This window comes from Trichoderma gamsii (genome assembly GCF_001481775.2).
Source record: "Trichoderma gamsii strain T6085 chromosome Unknown Scaffold_17.2, whole genome shotgun sequence".
Classification (NCBI taxonomy): domain Eukaryota; kingdom Fungi; phylum Ascomycota; class Sordariomycetes; order Hypocreales; family Hypocreaceae; genus Trichoderma; species Trichoderma gamsii.
The window spans coordinates 128,339-145,382 of record NW_020171354.1 but is presented as its reverse complement, the minus strand read 5'-3'; the positions used below and the strand labels follow the sequence as shown (position 1 = coordinate 145,382).

The following is a 17,044-nucleotide window of genomic DNA, read 5'->3' as shown; positions in this document are numbered from 1 at the left end:
GTAATTCCGCCCGTAGTGCGCCCGCCGAAACTTGCGAAAAAGCAGAGAGTGGGCAAAACGGCTCACACGACTTTTTGGACAAAATCGAACGCAGAGAACTTTTCCCGACAAAGGCACTCCGGGACAGCGAAAACCGTCTGATCCCTGCCTCAACTTCGACCACTTTTTCCTTGTAATTCTTCTTTTCCCCTTTTTCTAGCTCTATTTTTGCGTTGCTATACCTGGTGTCCTCGTCCCAATTCGTGACCTCGAGGGGCATTGGAGGGGAATTTTTTTTTTTCTTTCATACCATCGTCCATCTTACATATATATACATCTCTCCCCCACCACGACCACATGAAGAGGATACGACCTTCACGATGGAGCGGCCAATTGCTCCAGGCTCGCTGCGGAGCCCGCATTGCAGCAACTAGACAGCCTCTCTTCCTCGCCGTCCGGTGCCAATCCACCTCTCCAGCCGCCACTGCCAACGACTCTCCAGACCTCGACTCACAGCGAACCCCCCTCCCCGCACCCTCATTCGACCGTGCTGCGCAGTCTGCCAAGCTCGCCGCCCTACACGCGCGACTCTCCCTCCCCAGAAAGATCCCTCTCCAGACCCTGGCGAGGGCCCTGGTAACGCCGTCCGCCGACGCCAACCCCAACTTCAACAACTCGAACCTCGCGTACCTGGGAAGCACAATCATCAACTACCATGTCTACGAGTATCTTGTCTGCAAGTGGCCCCGCCTGCCCATGGCCATCCTATACGAGGCTCTGAGAGCATATGCCGGTGATGCGTCCCTGCAGCAAATCGCTCGAAGGTGGGGCGTGGAGTCTGCAGCTGCACCCGGCGAGGAGGTCGATTCCGGTCTGCTGCAGTGGAAGACGAGCGATGAGCAGATGATCAACACACGATGGGGCTATATCCGTGCGGAAGCAGCCAAGGGACAGCCCTGGAGACGAGGACTGAGTAGCCGCGTGGTCCTGGACGACGACTTTGGCGACCAGGTCAGCAGCTCCGAGCCCGAGAAGCTCGAGTACAGCGGTCTTCAGAGCGAGGCGTTTGGTTCCGTTGTTCGGGCCGTCATTGGTGCCATTTATACCCACTGCGGCCGTGAGGAGGTCAAGTCTTTTGTCAAATCACACATCTTATCCCGAGAACTCGACCCTTCCAAACTCTTTGAGTTCAAACTGCCAACCCGCGAATTGGCCATGCTGTGTGCCCGAGAGGGCTTTGAGGCCCCCGTTGCGCGATTGGAGAGTGAGACTGGTCGACTGTCTCGCACACCCGTTTACGTGGTGGGTATCTACAGCGGCAAGGAGAAGCTCGGAGAAGGCGCCGGCCCTAGCTTGGATGTAGCTCGCCGGAAGGCCTCCATGGCATCACTCAAAGCCTGGTACCTGTACAGCCCAGGAAACAAAGTACGAGTGCCCAGCGACATGATGGAAGAGGGCGCCAGACCTTGGACAGCGCCACACATCGACATTGGTGAAATCATCTAAGCGGATAAAGCGCTGTTTTACTCTATGGTGGCAATAATGTTACTAAAAAAAATATCCGGTTGGGCTGGATCTCAGGTATATATATATGTGTACGAACTGAATGAGGTAAAAGAGAAGGCACGGGGGAGTGACGGTTGGGTTTATGAAGTAGGGACGTGTAGGCTTGGGTTATTAGAAAAAAGGCCCTCCCCCACTGTATAATACAAAGCATATTGTAAAAATAAGTTGGAAACTTTTCTTGCACGAGAAACCAACAGCGAAAATAACATGAAATCCGAAGAAAAAGGATAATACAGTATGATATACAAGCCAGAATAGGAGCTTTCCTGAAGGCTAGAAGGCTATGGAAAGAAGGAGAGAAGAGGGAGAGCTATCTCTTTGATCTAGCTGAATTGGTCTCCGTGATGAAGAAGAGATTCCTCACCCTTTTTGGCCATGGCAGTGTAGCTGTCAAGTCGGCGCTGCGTCTCGGCCTGCTCGCGCATCTGCTTTTTGCGCTCGTATACGGCACGCACGGTGGCCTTGATCTGATCCTTGCCCTCGTCATAATTGGCTCGGGCGAGCTTAACGACGCTGTCTATCTGGTCAGGGGTGTAGACAAAATTCCAAGTGCTCAAAAAGTCCGAAGTGCCAGGAGAGACGCCGGGAACCTTGTCGTTGGAGAGAAGAGGCAGGTAGACGACAGCAAGACCTGCATCAGGCTCCATCAATTGCCATGAGGTATCATCAGTGACGGGCTTTGTGATGGGCGGGGAGTCCGTAGACCGTTCTTCTGTTGTCCCTACCCATACAGTACAGTAGCCGAGCTCCCCAGCTTTTTCGTTGCCTGGCTTAAACTTGAATTTCGCGTCCTGTTGTGACGGCTTGGTGGCATCCTGCTTTGATGCAGCCTCGCGGAGATCCTTTTGTTTAGCTTGGGCTTCTTCTACTTTTTGTTCTGCTTCGGCGGGTGTCGCAGCCTGGGCTTCAGTCAATTCCTTTTTTGTTTGCTCTGGTGTCTCATCCTTTGGCCAGCCTATTCCCACCGGCCATCCCTTGATACCTCGTTGCCGGGCGAAGCCATCCGCCACAGAAAGCCAATTGTCAGTTTTGATGTCAGCAGAGGCATCAAACGCGACTAAGATGTCGACATTCCGACCCGGCCGTAGCAATGGGTATATGGGCAAGTTGTTCGACATACCCGCATCCATAAGATGGATATACTCTCCATCCAAGATACTCGGCGGCGTTGACTTGGGCAGCTTTCCGTACATTTGGTATGCAAAATTGGGAATGATGGCGGGATCTATGGGATGTACCTTGCTCAGGTCGTCGTCCCGTACCGAGACCAGCTGATCTATCGTTTGAAAGCCAGTAATCGTTCTAAGAAGCGGTCTAATCTCGCGATAGTAGTGGCTAAGAGTTGCGCAAAACGCGCTCCCAAAAATGCCCATCAGAAGAGGAGTTCTGATCTCGGGTAGATGAAACTGATTCTCAGGTGGCACATCTTTGCCATCGAAAAAGCGTCTGCCAAGGGCCCACGTCGGTATCCCGGCGGAAAATTCCTCGCAGAAAAACTCGTAAGGGGTGATTTCAAACCACTGAAAGTAAGGCTCTTTCTTCATATCCTCCACCGTAGGCAATGAATCGGGGTCTCGAGAGGCCGTTGCCTCTGCTGCCGGGATTTCGTGACGTACTGCTGTGTATATGGGCAATGGATGTTGTCCTTGTCGTAAATACATGCGCTGATTTGACAATTTGAAATCTCTAGCATCGACACCCAGCTCACCCCTTGGAACCAGATATCTAGCGCCTAGTAGAAGTCCATATATATCGACAAGCCCAAAGTCGGCGTTGGGATCTCCTTTCAACTTCTCCACCAATCCGCTCAGCAAGTATTTGTTTGTCGGCAAAGACGTGAGAGATTGGAAGGCAGTAGGTGGATATGCTATGTGGATAGATGATCTTGCTTTCAAGTGCTGTATGAGAGAGCCAACACTTCCTTTTGCGAATGAGGAGAGGTAGAGTAGCTGGAGCCAACAGGAACCACTGACACCAGCGGTATAAGTGACGCAGTCAAATAGTCCATCCTCCTCTGTTGCATACATGGAGCCGCTCCCTGCTATTAATGCGCGCAAGCCCCCTCCCGATCCGCACATGGCAATGGTAGGCACATCGTCAGGGTTGATGTCCTTTTCCTTGAGTCCAAGGTAGCTTGCCAGAGCTGCTCGGGTGACAATTTTCCGCCTTAAAAGATATTCTTTCTCCTCGTCACATAGTTCCTCCGAGACGCGCACATTGGCGGAATATTGAATCTCGCGATTGACCAAGGGGTCATGAGCCTCTTGCCATATCTCATCTGCCAACGATCCTGGAGAGACTGATAGCTCCTTCTGGAGCTTCCTCACGTACATGGGTATGTTCTTTGACCATTCGGGAAGAATAGCATCAACCAATCTGTCCGACAAGCTGGCCCATTCAAGCTCAGCCGTGGCAGATAGAAACTCGAACTGCCGGGCAAAGTAAGCCCATGCACCCTTGTCCGATTTTTCAGTGACGAGCTTGCTGGACTCATCAACGCCGCCATCTCGTCTCCCTTGTTTGTTTCTATCAGCCTTTTGCGTCTCAGACAAGCTTGCAAACTCTTCTGATGGGTAGAGCCACCAAATGAAGAGTCCGACAGAGAGTACGACAGCAGGTGTGCTTGTACGTTGTTGGCGTTTCAACTGACGTTTTGATTGTGTGAAGAAGCCGCGGTCTAATTGGGCAAGATATGCTGGCGGACGATTTGTGGCTCGTAGGCACGTGTTGAGGGATATCAACGGCCTTGGTAATTTCGCGGGATACCTCATGGCGGCGTTATTTGTTGAGGCTCTGCTCAACGCACAACAGCTCCAACTAGCCAAATTGCCGATAAAAAGACAACAACATTCGCCTCGAAATCAGACGTGCTCAGCTTATGAAATCTTCATTGCTTGCGGGCTGTGGAGGCGAATGGGTTGGCACAACAGAATGCAATTGTCGCAAATGCAATCATATATCAAATCAAATTTATCGCGTGATGGGACAAAATCACTGAAGGCAGCGCTACCTTCGTTGGCGTAGATGTTACGTCAATGCGAAAGTAGCTCGGTTTTCTTATAAGGACCGCCACTGTAATGCAGCCAGCAGTTTAGCATGTGGAAGCTACCGCCATAGATGGGGCTAAATGGACCTACTGGTTTTTCCTGCTCTCTTATCTTCTCGCCAGACACTCACAGCAGCTCACTTATCTTTCTCTCTTTTGGTAACCTTGACATTGGAAAGGGAAGAGGAATTTGCCCAGGCTCGTACTGCCTACTAGGCCATGGCAGCCTAGTAGAAGACGGACAATGACTCTTTGGCCAGGATTAGTGACGCATCTCAAAGGCACCGGGCATGGTACACATGTGGCTGTTCTCTAAGCTTCCAGTCTTGACCAATTTCAATTCATAATGGGAATTCTGAAACTATTTTGCAATCACTGGTTGCATACTACTGAATAAAGATTGACAAGATACCGGTCTTTTGCAGCTTTCTATCAGCTTGCTTGCGTTCATCTCTGGATTGCATGTGAGTCGCGCGCCTACCAGCCAATTCAAAAGTTGCCAGTGCTCTTACCCCCGTAGTCAGCACTCCATGAGTACCTCGAGTGTACCTTTAAGCACAAGCCCCCAAATTTCGCAGCTGGCTGATTATCGCACACAACACATATCAGATAGCGGCTCGTTCCGAGTTGCCAGCAGGTACCTCTTAGTGGATGGGCAGGTGGTGGGGTTGCCGCCTTTTTAGTGGAGCACAGCAGATCTCGCATATTTTTGCGCCCCAAATAACTTTTTTTTTTTCCTTCGCGACGGAATCGCTGCATCTCCAACCTCCATTTATCAGCCTCTGGGACACCAGCCACCGCAGTCTTTCTCTTTTCAGAAATTTTCTTGTAGGTGACAAGTCATATCACATAAAGGTGAGTCAGCGATTGATTTCTTTTGGCGGTAACACAGCTTGTCAACTGCGAGCAATCTTCTATTACTTGCTGCTTGCCCTCTCTCCAGTGGGTTGCCAGAGTTACTCACTTCTTCTCGCTTCAGCAGATTTGCCAGCATATCGCCTTATTTCTCCCTCGATCGCGAATCCTTTCTCAATTGCAACCACTTCTCTTCTTCCACATCTCATCCTCAGATATCCATCATGAGCGAATCAGAGGCTGTACAGAACCCTACCGAGGCTGTCGCTCCCGTTGAGGAAACTCCTGCTGAGGAAACTCCCATCGCTCCCGTCGAGGAACAAGCTGCGGCTGAGCAGCCTGAGGTGGCCGAGACTGAGAAGAAAGATGGCCCCAACATTCTGAAGACGACGGCTAAGATTGACCGCGAAAACCTACAAAATAATCGCAAGTTCGATGCCACTGCCCGCAAGGTGGCTGATGAGCCCGAGGAAATCAGAAAACAGGTAATGAAAGCCCAATCAAACAAAAGTCAGGAAGAAAACCGCTCTTACTAATTGGAGGGTGCAAAAACAGGTTGAGTTTTACTTTGGCGACTGGAACTTTCCTCAAGACAAATTCATGTGGGAGACTTGCGGAGGCTCAGAGAACAAACCGATGCCGATCGAGAAGATACACTCATTTAAACGTATGCGAATTTTCCAACCTTACAGTGCTGTCGTTGCTGCTCTCAAGGAGAGCAAGTTCCTTGAAGTCTCTGGGGAGGAAGGCAAAGAGGTGGTCAAACGCAAGGTCCCCTACAAGCCTGTCCCCGCCTCCAAGGCCAAGGCCGAGGCTGCCACTGTCTATGTGAAGGGGTTTGGAGACGAGCAGCCGGACACTCAATTCGAGCTCGAAAGCTTCTTTACCCAGTTTGGCGAGGTCAACGGCTTGAAGCTTCGCCGTACCAACGAGAGCCTATTCAAAGGTTCTGTCTTCGTTACCTTTGCCGATGAGGAAACAGCCAAGAACTTCCTTGCCTTGGACCCTGCTCCCAAGTGGAAGGAGCACGACCTGAAGATCATGTCTAAGCATGATTACTGCGAGGAGAAGAGCGATCTCATCAAGCAAGGAAAACTTGTCCCAAGTGCTACGACACAAAAGAAGTTCTACGAAGGCCGTGATTTCGGCAAGAAGAACACTCGCTCTGGAGATAAGGATGACTGGAAGAAGCGACGAGACCAGGACCAGAAGAGCGGCTTCAGAGGCGGTCGTGGAGGTCGTGGCCGTGGCCGTGGTGGACGAGGTCGGGGTGGCCGTGATGGTGGACGTCGCGACCGCGACTCAAACAGACAAGAGTAAGCAACCCCAACTGCTATCAGGAAGTTTGAAGTTTGAAATGGGCAACACTAACGCACTGACTAGGAAACCCGTGGATGCTGCCGCAACCAACCAGAAGAGACCCCGCGAGGACGACGCTGCTGCCGCACCAGCGGCCAAGAAGGTTGATACCAAGGACGAGTGAATAGGCTGTCGAGGGTAGACAGAGTTTCAATTCGCCTTTTCCTCAGCCCAGGCTAGAGGTGCTGGATAGCACTTGGCCTGAGTGTGTTCATTCATCAGACCAGCCATGCACGAGTTAGGGTTATCTGCATCTGGCTCCGGGTTACCCAAATCAACAATTTATGGGTTTAATATTGCGAAAATATTCCAGTTTGTTTCGGGTATCGAGTATGTATCGATTTCATGGGCACGGTTTTCCACCAACAGAGTGGGTTTTTGACTGAGATAGTTGGTCAATCCATAGCAGCAAACATATTAAAGCTGCACTTTCTCGTTTCATTATGCGTTGAGCCTTTTGTTTTCTCCGTGACGACAGGTTATTTCGAACAAGAGAATCCATCGACACTCTGTGCCCAATATGGCTTACTGTCAAAATATGTCGTGTTGTGTTGGTCTCGCTATATCCCTGTAGTTTTCGATCCCACGGTCATCACGAATGAGTGAGTCAGCCAATCTGGTCATCCGCTGTCGGCAAGCTGTTGAAAATCAGATTGCAAGATCCTAGGATCTCTCCATTTTATTTCAGATTTCAGAAGCCATGCAGAGGCAGTGTTTGCTGAACCCCCCTCCCTTGTTGAGGCAAAGTTGGAAAAAACGAAACATGACAGCCATTGCCATGGAACCGCGCAGCTAACAGAGGCCGCTCACTAAATCCGGTAGCTTTAGGCGTTTACTTTAAAGTTTCCGCAAGCTTGAACCTATCTACCACAAGCAGACATAAGACCGTAGGTTCGGACGATGATGATCTTTGCGATGCTTATTTTCTTGCCTTGATTCTGCTTCGCCCTGTTGCATGGATGCGATGGCGCTCTCTTCCTCGCCTTCTTATCACTTCTTCGTGTCACTCGTATCTGCGCGTGATTAGCGGTTTTAGCCCAGATAGGAAGCGTATGACGGTGCGCATTGCTAAGCGACTTTCGCAGCGGAGTTTCCGTGGGCATTTTCACGCACAAGACCCAGCAAAAACCGTTGCGGTCCCCTTTAAAGCCGGGACCTTTGTTGCCTTTTAAACTACGGAGGTCGGCCGAGGCTACCAAATAGGTAACTGGGGAAGTATTCTCGTCTTTTTATTCGCCTTCCGGCCTCTATCATCGGTGCCGTATCGGCGATGGTTGGCAAAAAAGGCGGCATCCCGATCTCCAGTTTCGATCGGATGAAGCTGCCGTGCGGTCAAGTGTCGGCGGGCATTTTGCTGGAAGAGAAAGGAGATGTGGATTCCAGCTATGTAACAGAAATTCCCGGATCCCGTGCCCTGTTTTGCGATGAGGCTGTATTCCTTGTTGGTACTCTTTTTTTTTTTTCCTGCGATCTTGTTTCTGGTTTTTTTTTTATTTAGTTGGAGGCCTACGCCCATTTCATTCGACTTACAACAAAACGTCATCGAGTTTTCGAGATTGGTATCGATTCTACTTGGTGTCGCGTGCTCTTTTTGGGACTCTGTTTTCCTTTTTGTATAGTTGAACAGTATAACAAGCGGCGTTGCTTCACGTTTGCGACCCAAGATTTCCGTTTGCGGTGGGAGAGGCGTTTTGAGCTGTTGTACTTCTTTCCGTGGCTGGATGATTTGTCACAACGGATTATTGTTCTTTTAATTAAAAGAGAACGACGTTAAAGGCCCAATAACATGAAAAGTCACTGTTCCAGCTCACACTGCTTATAAAGATCGGCATTTGGATGAAAAAGTTTATGAGAATGTCGGGAACTACTCCAGAACGCAAGTCAGAGGACATCACCTCAGCACCTCGTCGCCACAGCAAAGATGAAGAAGAAGCAAGAGGCCATAACTTGGACCACGAGAAGCACGAGTACTCAACAACGCTCTCCGACTCGGACAACTCCTCAACCATTGATGCCTCTGAACGAAGTGCTCCGGGCGTGTCGATATCCCGAACAGTGTCCGAGGTGCGAGATGGCATTGCGAATCAGAGGGATCTGGAGCGAGGGGACGATGCTATTGAGAAGACGCCCACGGTCAGAATCGACGACCCGAATGTGGTGAAGTGGACGGGACCTGATGACCCGGAGAATCCAAAGAACTGGCTGCTCAAGAGGAAGTGGGCGGCAGTCTTCTGCGGTAAGTTGCCTATGTTTCGCAGCTACTAATATCAGAATATACAATGAAGCTCATAAATACCCAAGTAAAAGAGAGAGAAAACTAACGTTGTTATAGTCTCCTGCTTCACCCTCATCTCTCCCGTTGCCTCATCCATGGTGGCCCCCGGCCTCCCCCAAATCAGCAAAGACCTGCACATCACCGAGGAAATCGAAAGCGCCCTCGTGCTCTCCATCTTCGTCGCCGCCTACGCCCTCGGGCCCCTGATGTGGGGACCCCTCTCAGAGCTCTACGGCCGCACCATCATCCTGCAAATCTCCAACCTGTGGTTCCTGCTCTTCAACCTGGGCTGCGGCCTCGCCCGGACCGAGGCGCAGATGTTCGTCTTCCGCTTCCTCGCGGGCATCGGAGGATCCGCGCCCCTGGCCATTGGCGGCGGCGTGCTGGGCGACCTATTCAACGCCGAGCAGAGGGGCAAGGCCATGAGCATCTACTCGCTGATGCCGCTGCTGGGCCCGGCGCTGGGCCCGATTGCCGGCGGCTGGGTGACGGACCGGACGACGTGGCGATGGGTCTTCTACAGCACGACGATTGCGTGCGGCGTGATCCAGACGGCGGGCGTCTTCTTCCTGCAGGAGACGTACGCGCCGGTGCTGCTGCAGCGCAAGAAGAAGGCGCTGATGAAGGAGACGGGCAACACGAATCTCGTGACTGAATACGATCGCCCAGATCGGACTGTATTTCAGACGCTGACGACGGCGCTGACTCGGCCGTTCCGCCTGTTGGTCACGCAGCCTATTGTGCAGATCATGTCGCTGTACATGATGTTCCTCTACGGCGTGACGTACCTGGTCCTCTCGACCTTTGCCTCGCTCTGGGCCAACGAGTACCACGAGAGCCCCGGCATCGCAGGCCTCAACTACATCTCCCTCGGCCTCGGCTTCTTCCTGGGGGCCCAGATCTGCGCGCCGCTGCAGGACCGCATCTACGCCGCCCTCAAGCGCCGCTACGTCCCCGACGGCGGGCCCGGCCGGCCTGAGTTCCGCGTGCCGATGCTCATCCCCGGCGCCATCCTATTGCCCATTGGCATCCTCATCTACAGCTGGACCGCAGAGGCGCACACGCACTGGATCGGGCCCAACATTGGCGCCGTGGTGTTCGGCGCCAGCATCATCATCGGCTTCCAATGCACCCAGGGATACATAGTGGACTCGTACACGCGGTACGCGGCCAGCGCCATCAGCGCCGTGACTGTGCTGCGGAGTCTGGCGGGCTTTGGGTTCCCGCTGTTTGCGCCGGCAATGTATAACAAGCTTGGATATGGCATTGGCGGGACGGTGCTGGCTGCGGTTGCGATTGGGATTGGGTGGCCGAGCCCCATCTTTTTGTGGTTTTATGGCCCCAAGTTGAGGGCTATGAGCAAGTTTGCGCAGTGAAGTGGAAAGAGTAAGTTATATGAGTATCTAATAGAAGGGGGGAGATGGTTGTTGATACGAGGTGGATGAATTACTAAAAGGTTTGGGAAAAGCTGCATTTTTTTCATGAAGCAAGCATGAGAAACGAGTGTTAAGAAGTATTTCAAAATGATTGATAGTATACAAGCATATAATGTAATGAAAAGTTAGAGAATGAAGCAAGGCAATATCATATTCTATAAGCAATCTTTATCTCATGCTTGTCTAGTTGCCATCCGTTTCCCTCTCAGTATCTTCCCCTGAATATATACCCAAGTTTTATATGTCAGGTAAATACCGACCAACTTCAAATTCCCATCTCTTCTCACACAGAGTAATCCATCGCCCCATCACCAATAACCCCCCAAAACTCCTCCACAAGCTCCTTCTGCCCGCTCGGCGCCCCCCTCACAGCAAGATACTTTCTCTCATCCACCGCTGGATCCCACTGTCCAGGGTTTCCTCCAGCCATGATACCCCCAGCCTCCTTGAGAATGCACCATCCAGCGCAGACGTCCCACGCCCAGCATCCGCCCTCCCAGTAGGCATCCATCTGGCCCGCCGCCACCGCAGCAATGTTGAGCGCCGCAGAGCCCAGCGACCTGAGCGAATGCACCATGGCGCCGCCCGTCTCCTTGGTGGCGGCGAGCTTCTTGAACACCTCCGTCTTGAGCTCGTAGTTTGGCCCGTCGCGGTTGGAGCCCCATTCGATGGCGATGAGGGCGTTGGCGAGGCCTTCGATGGGACGGGGGCTCGTGGCGAGGGGCAGCTTCTGGGGGGTTGAGCCCTTGATGCGGGTCATGTAGGCGCCGTGGGACTTTATGGCTGTGAAGAGCAGGTCTTGGTAGGGGTTGTAGATGACGCCGATGACGGGCTCGCGGTTGATGGCGAGGCCGAGGGAGATGCAGGCGTTGGGGAAGGAATGGATGAAGTTTGTGGTTCCTGGGGAAAGGGGGAAGTATAAGTACAATACAATATCATTTATGATGCTGCTAATTATGATAGGAAAACAGGGGAGAAGTGCTGTAATCGAGGTGAAAGCCAAGTGAAATGAGATGAGAACTCACCATCAATGGGGTCAACGACAAATGTCGGCTCAGGGCCAAGCTTAGTCCCAGGCTTGTAAGTCTCCTCGCCCATGAAGGAAAACTCGGGGTAGGCCGTTGAGAGGCGCGACGAGACCATTTTCTCGACGGCCTGGTCGACTTCTGTGACAATGTCCACGGCTGCAAGTACGTCAGCTCATTGGCCCAATGCATATATCATAGTGTAACAATGAATAGCAACACGGAAATAAAGATGATTTTCCCATCACGTACAGTTGAGTTTCGTCCCTGTTCCAATATCTGCTGGGTTGGCGGATAGAATCATGCGTCCGGCCTCATACGCCACGAGGACCAGTTCATCATGAACAGCTTGGAGGTTGATGTCCGCCATTGCAGTACTTCCTCTGTCTCTTTCTCTTCTTCGTAATTCTGATTTCGGAATGGAATGTCGTTTCCCCTTTTTTCTCACGACTATCAATTGGCCGCAACTGAGTCAAGAGCGAATGATAGAATATCAAGCAATGAAAGTGAGATGAGAGGATCGAAATGGCCAGCTACCTACTACCTAAGGAGGGGCCTCTAAACCCGCTGCGCTGTGGAAACTGGAGGGGCAAAAATACGTACAACGTGGGGCTTTTCTTGGCTGGCGTAGCTTGATGGCTGATACGAGTTTTGGCTACAGAAAGCAGCGTTCTCTGTTTACCGCAATCTACCAGCAGCATGCAAAATCTGGGGAAAAAGTCATTATGAAGTTCGTGTATCCATCTTCACTATCAGTTACCATTCGTAGATAAAAGACTCCATCACTAAGCCAAGCCCCCCCGAGAAGAAAGCAAAAAAGCGTAATTCATTTCCATCCTCTCATCCCGCAATGAAAACAACAAAGCTTTCCTACCTTGGGTACAGTACATAAGTGGATGTATGTTGTGATGCAAACCTGTTTCCAGCTTTTCCCACTTTAAAAAAAGAGAAACATAAAGACATTAAAAAAAAAAAAAAAAAAGGCGGAAAAAGAGTAAAAAGCCACCGAGGCACCGTATCCTTAGCAAAAATAAATCAAGGTTTTCTTCATAGAAAGCTGTGCAGCCTTCTTTTCGTCCATCATGTCTCTCTGCTTCCCCTTCCCATTTCTTATCTAACACCCACCGTGCCCAACCTCACTTCCTCCATCGACCGCATTTCTCTTTAAACGTCTTCTCTGAATATTGACCTCCGCTCGGCAAAGCTACTGCCAGAACTTCCCGGTCGTTCGCCCGTCTTGTGCGCCGCTCCTCCCGCCGCATCCATCGGCCGAGGACTGACGCCCCTGAGGCTCGTCTGCGCATCGTCATCGAAAGGGTTTCTCTGCGACGCTGCTGTTGCGGCCGTGGCAGCTCCAGCATCTCGACTGGGCCGTCGGCCTCGCTCCACGTCTTCGTCGTAGCCCACATGCGCGGCGGGCACTGAACCGAGATGGCCGCTGTCGTAGCTCGCGCCCGTGTACTCGGTGTGTCCTCCCAGCTCCTGCTCGTAGTAGCCGTATCCATCCGCCTCGTTGCCGACTCTCGCGTCCCACGCATCGTCCGGGTCCAGAGGCCCAAAGCCGCGGTTGCCTCGAGGGCCAGACTGCTCGTAGGCGCCGGCTGCTGACCGGTCGTTGCGATGCTTGAACTTGCGCACAATGTCGTTGAACCATCCGACGACGCCGCCGCGAGCCGGCTTCGGGGGGCCGTACGGCGTGTCTGGTTTACGCCATGGTAGGTATGACGATAAGCTGGGAGGCGGGAGCTGTGAGATTGCCATTGTTGTCAGCCAGGGTCATTTCGTCGCTGCGGTGTCGTTGCTCTGCCGTCGCTCCCGAAGAGGCTTTGCGATGCTGCCGAAGACTGCCATGCGCCGTCGGATCATCGCCTGTCTCTCCAAGCACGGGAAAAGCAAAGCGGTAAGAAGAATGAGAAGGGAAAGTAGGAAAAAACTCACTCCTAGTCTGCGCGCTCGCAGTTGCGAAAACACAACCCATCCAATGGCCGCCGCCACTAGAATCACCACAACCGCGATGACGATGCCTCCTGCGGTCGAAACCATGGTCTGCTAGCTTTGGGTCTTTGCTCGTCGTCCCACGAGATGGCTCAGAAAATAGACGCAGCGCGAAACGATCAACTCAGTAGATGCAACGATTCTCGGGTCCGCACAGTCCCAACCATTTGGTAATTGTTATTTTCCAACGCCGTGCGCAAATGTTTTTTTGGATCTGAACTGAGTAGGTTCGTAGCTTGGAACTGGTTTGGAGAAGTGCTGACGTCGAGCTACCGCTTTAGGCCGCTTAGTGCTTTTGTGCTGGAGAGAAACACCTGCCCGGCCTTATCGGGGCTACGAATGGACAAGAACCCTGTAGAGCATCTGGGCTCGGTACCTGCGCCTAAAATACGCAGGGAGCCCCTGCTCGTTAGGGGACTAACGCTCCGTCATCATCGCTATAATTGTCTCTACTGGCTCGTAAAAGTTCGTAAAACCTCAGTTTCCCATCCTTCTATACGCGTTAAGGAGATGGTGCGAAACAATGCCTCAGGTAAGCGGCAGCCATTGGTGCGAGCTCGGGTGCTATTAATAGCCCAAGCGGCTCACTTAAATACTCGAGGCCTCAGAGAAGCAATTCATACAGACGTATCAGCCCTGTGAGAATCTTCTTACTGTATCTAGTCTTATGCGATCTGTTTTGTAGAGAGCACTTTCTACTACTTTATCCTCTAGCCTGTAGAGTTTCAACGTTTCTTCACTGACTCTAGCAAGTGGTAATCCCTCATAATCATCTGCTGATGTGGTATAAACGCACGCCAAAATTCAAATAAATCCACAAAAAGCATTTCAATAGAAAAAGTTCGTACGAAAGAGGAGCGCTTCAACCGCTCACACATTCAAACATCAGCCGTCAAAGGGCACTGATCCCACAGCCCCCCGCTCCTTATGAACTTGAGGCTATCAACAAAGCCTCTCAGCTTACACCGCCCCAGCCTATCAGGGTTGCACGTCCGCAAAGGAACCACCCGGTCGTTGAGAATCACTCGCACTAGCTCCTCGCTTGAGTCGCCGCACTGCATCTTCTCTACATATAAGCGGGCAGCGAACGGGACCGCCCAAGCGGCCGAAAAGCCGTGGAGGCGTCGAGGTGATACTTTGTACTTGAGCGGTAGGTCCATTGTTGCGTTGAACAGCCCCAGCGCAGCAAATATGGATGACATTGTGTTGTCGTGAGAAAAGTCCGCGTACAGCGTCCTGTTCAGAGGGAAGGTTACGGGAGAAGAGTCGAGCGTTGAGTTTGTTGTCGTGCGGTCGTCCACAGGCGTGCCAGTGAGCCGGGCAATCAGTTCGTTGCCAAATCCGACACCCTGGGATGGGCCCAACGGATTGCCTCGCCCATAGCCGTACCATTTATCCAATGATTGAAAGTAGTCGTAGCTGGCCCACTCATCTATCGAGAAGAGCCTGCAAAAGTCGGATAGCGCAGCAGTTGTGGTTGCTACCGTGTTAAAGGGGCACAAGTCCATCATAAAGATCGTCTCGGTCAGGGTCAGGTTTGCGCCTGGCAGTTTGTTGTTGAGCCTCCGATTAATCGCAGGTCCAAAGACTCCCAGCCAAGTTTTCTGGTTTTGATCGCGAATCTCGGATATCGGTCCATCTTCAAATGCCGGGCAGGCTCCATGATTTAGGCTGTTGTTGAATCCATAGTCTTCGGGAAGCACAAGGATGCCCTTCGTTGGGCTGAAAGCATCGCGACCTTGGGTTTTATAGTACCCCTCAACGAACCGCTGGCCCGATACAATCACTCGGTCAGATCCTGCTGTTCTAACGAACGGGTCAGATTCAGATGCCAAGCCTTGGTAGCGCTTGTAAAAGGCGATTCCAGAGTCAACCAGCTGCTGTTCCCCAAACGGCGTGAGATCATCAGCGCCAAGGTTGTAGTCGTAGTCTTTGAGGAATTCGTATCCTTTGCCGTACTCCTTCACAGAGCTTTGGATGCGTTCGATCATAGCTTTGTAGACATCCGACTTGTTCTTAGTCGGTGCTCGCGCTCCATGCCGCGATAAAATCTGCGCAAAAGTCACATTACACTCCTGCGGAACTGCTGCATCGATGGTTGACGGGACCGAGAAGACTGGCGAGTACTGGCCCCAAATATGCGACACATCTGTCGTACAGTTTCCAACCAACTCGCAAGCCGAGCCCGAGTTGAATCGCCTTTCGGTGATATCATGTTAGCTCTTCTTCGCAGACGGCCTCCTATCCTTGCTTCTTTTCCTAGCCCTGCGACTTTACCTACCCAAGTGAGACCGTGGTCAATAATATGGCGAAAAGGGCCATTCCTCCAAGTGACATCTTGATCAACTTTTCTCGGCCCTGTGACGATGCTGCTAAAGCGGCAGATTCGCTGCTACGCTGTCGTCGACTCGATGGCCGTCGACTCAACTGCTCTGGAATAGCACTGTACTTGTATGTGTCCCGCGACACAGCGCCTTTGATAGAGGCCAATATCCTGGAGAACGACATGGCTGTGGAGTTCTATGCTGCAACGCAGCGGTGAGAGACGACGCCAAAAGAGTGAATTCAACAGAACGCCAAAGCGTATCTTATCTTGGCTTGCTCAGTAGGAGCCCAACGACAGAGCGTGTCCAAAGCAGGGAAAGGCTTGTGACCAGATTCGCTTATTCAGACTCCAGAATAGAAAAGAAAAAAGAAAGGAAAACGAGAAACGTGGAAAGAAGAAAAGGAATGAAATAGAGCGTGACTCGTAATGATTAGAACTCGCTCATCGTTTTGTGCAATTGAAGCTTTTCTAGAACTCACTGAGCTTCAGTGGCCAAGCTTTGGTGGCGCACGCCTAAAAACACGCGTGGCTTATGTAAAGCGCCATGGCCAATGACCGTGAACCGTACTCATTTCAGCGTCCATCCTAGAATTAGTCAGATACTTGTTCCTGCAGGAGGCGCTTCGAGCATCTTTGGTGTGCCTGAGCGAAGAGTGAAAAAAAGTGTCTGTCCAAGTCAGGCATGTCTCAGAAAGGAGCCTGTGCAGCGCATTAGAGCACAAGGCAGCGCCGAGCACTCCAACTTGGGGGAGCGTGAGCCGCTTGGAATGTCATGCGAAGTGTCTAGCGTTTGTGAAAGACGGGATAGCAAATACTGCAATAACAGCTCTTCCAATGCACCATCAATAGAATATCTCACTATCCTCTATTAATTGCATGTTCAATTCGGCATGTATACTAATACTACGTAGTAGTATCACCTATTCTATAACAGAGCAATACTAGCTCCTTATGTTTGTTCCTTCTCCTAAACGCCTAGCCAAAAAGCAAGGATGTCGCTCAGCTGCATCCGTCAGTTTTCACTTCTAGTGGTATCATTGATGAGCGCATTAGGCCCATCCCGTTCTATTCTGCCCCAAGTTAACACCAGTCCAGCCTATACCAGGTCTGCCCTCATTTGTTACCCTCCAATCATTCCTCGTGGTCTATCATATGTTGTCCAGCACATGAGCTGTATGGTGG

At 51.6% G+C, this 17,044-nt stretch overlaps 7 protein-coding genes across 7 annotated transcripts; 3 read left to right on the top strand and 4 right to left on the bottom strand.

The window, feature by feature from the left end:
* Positions 1-336: 336 nt before the first annotated feature.
* TGAM01_v205454 (hypothetical protein) lies at positions 337-1,485 on the top strand (the record flags this gene model as incomplete). The annotated part of the gene is made up of 1 exon (XM_018802769.1): positions 337-1,485. The coding sequence occupies one exon, from the start codon at positions 337-339 to the stop codon at positions 1,483-1,485; it is 1,149 nt and encodes a 382-aa protein (XP_018663886.1).
* A 383-nt stretch (positions 1,486-1,868) lies between these two features.
* On the bottom strand, positions 1,869-4,316 carry TGAM01_v205453 (hypothetical protein; the record flags this gene model as incomplete). Its single annotated transcript, XM_018802768.1, has 1 exon — positions 1,869-4,316. The coding sequence occupies one exon, from the start codon at positions 4,314-4,316 to the stop codon at positions 1,869-1,871; it is 2,448 nt and encodes an 815-aa protein (XP_018663885.1).
* Positions 4,317-5,670: 1,354 nt separating this feature from the next.
* On the top strand, positions 5,671-6,929 carry TGAM01_v205452 (hypothetical protein; the record flags this gene model as incomplete). The annotated part of the gene is made up of 3 exons (XM_018802767.1): positions 5,671-5,931; positions 6,002-6,762; positions 6,830-6,929. The coding sequence occupies 3 exons, from the start codon at positions 5,671-5,673 to the stop codon at positions 6,927-6,929; spliced, it is 1,122 nt and encodes a 373-aa protein (XP_018663884.1).
* Positions 6,930-8,659: 1,730 nt separating this feature from the next.
* Positions 8,660-10,456, top strand: TGAM01_v205451 (major facilitator superfamily transporter; the record flags this gene model as incomplete). The annotated part of the gene is made up of 2 exons (XM_018802766.1): positions 8,660-9,041; positions 9,138-10,456. 2 exons carry the CDS (start codon positions 8,660-8,662, stop codon positions 10,454-10,456), a joined length of 1,701 nt encoding a protein of 566 aa, XP_018663883.1.
* Positions 10,457-10,799: 343 nt separating this feature from the next.
* Positions 10,800-11,911, bottom strand: TGAM01_v205450 (inositol monophosphatase 2; the record flags this gene model as incomplete). Its single annotated transcript, XM_018802765.1, has 3 exons — positions 10,800-11,416; positions 11,542-11,700; positions 11,794-11,911. 3 exons carry the CDS (start codon positions 11,909-11,911, stop codon positions 10,800-10,802), a joined length of 894 nt encoding a protein of 297 aa, XP_018663882.1.
* Positions 11,912-12,705: 794 nt separating this feature from the next.
* TGAM01_v205449 (hypothetical protein) lies at positions 12,706-13,302 on the bottom strand (the record flags this gene model as incomplete). The annotated part of the gene is made up of 1 exon (XM_018802764.2): positions 12,706-13,302. One exon carries the CDS (start codon positions 13,300-13,302, stop codon positions 12,706-12,708), a length of 597 nt encoding a protein of 198 aa, XP_018663881.2.
* Positions 13,303-14,414: 1,112 nt separating this feature from the next.
* Positions 14,415-16,044, bottom strand: TGAM01_v205448 (histidine acid phosphatase; the record flags this gene model as incomplete). The annotated part of the gene is made up of 2 exons (XM_018802763.1): positions 14,415-15,735; positions 15,818-16,044. 2 exons carry the CDS (start codon positions 16,042-16,044, stop codon positions 14,415-14,417), a joined length of 1,548 nt encoding a protein of 515 aa, XP_018663880.1.
* Between the last annotated feature and the right edge of the window lie 1,000 nt (positions 16,045-17,044).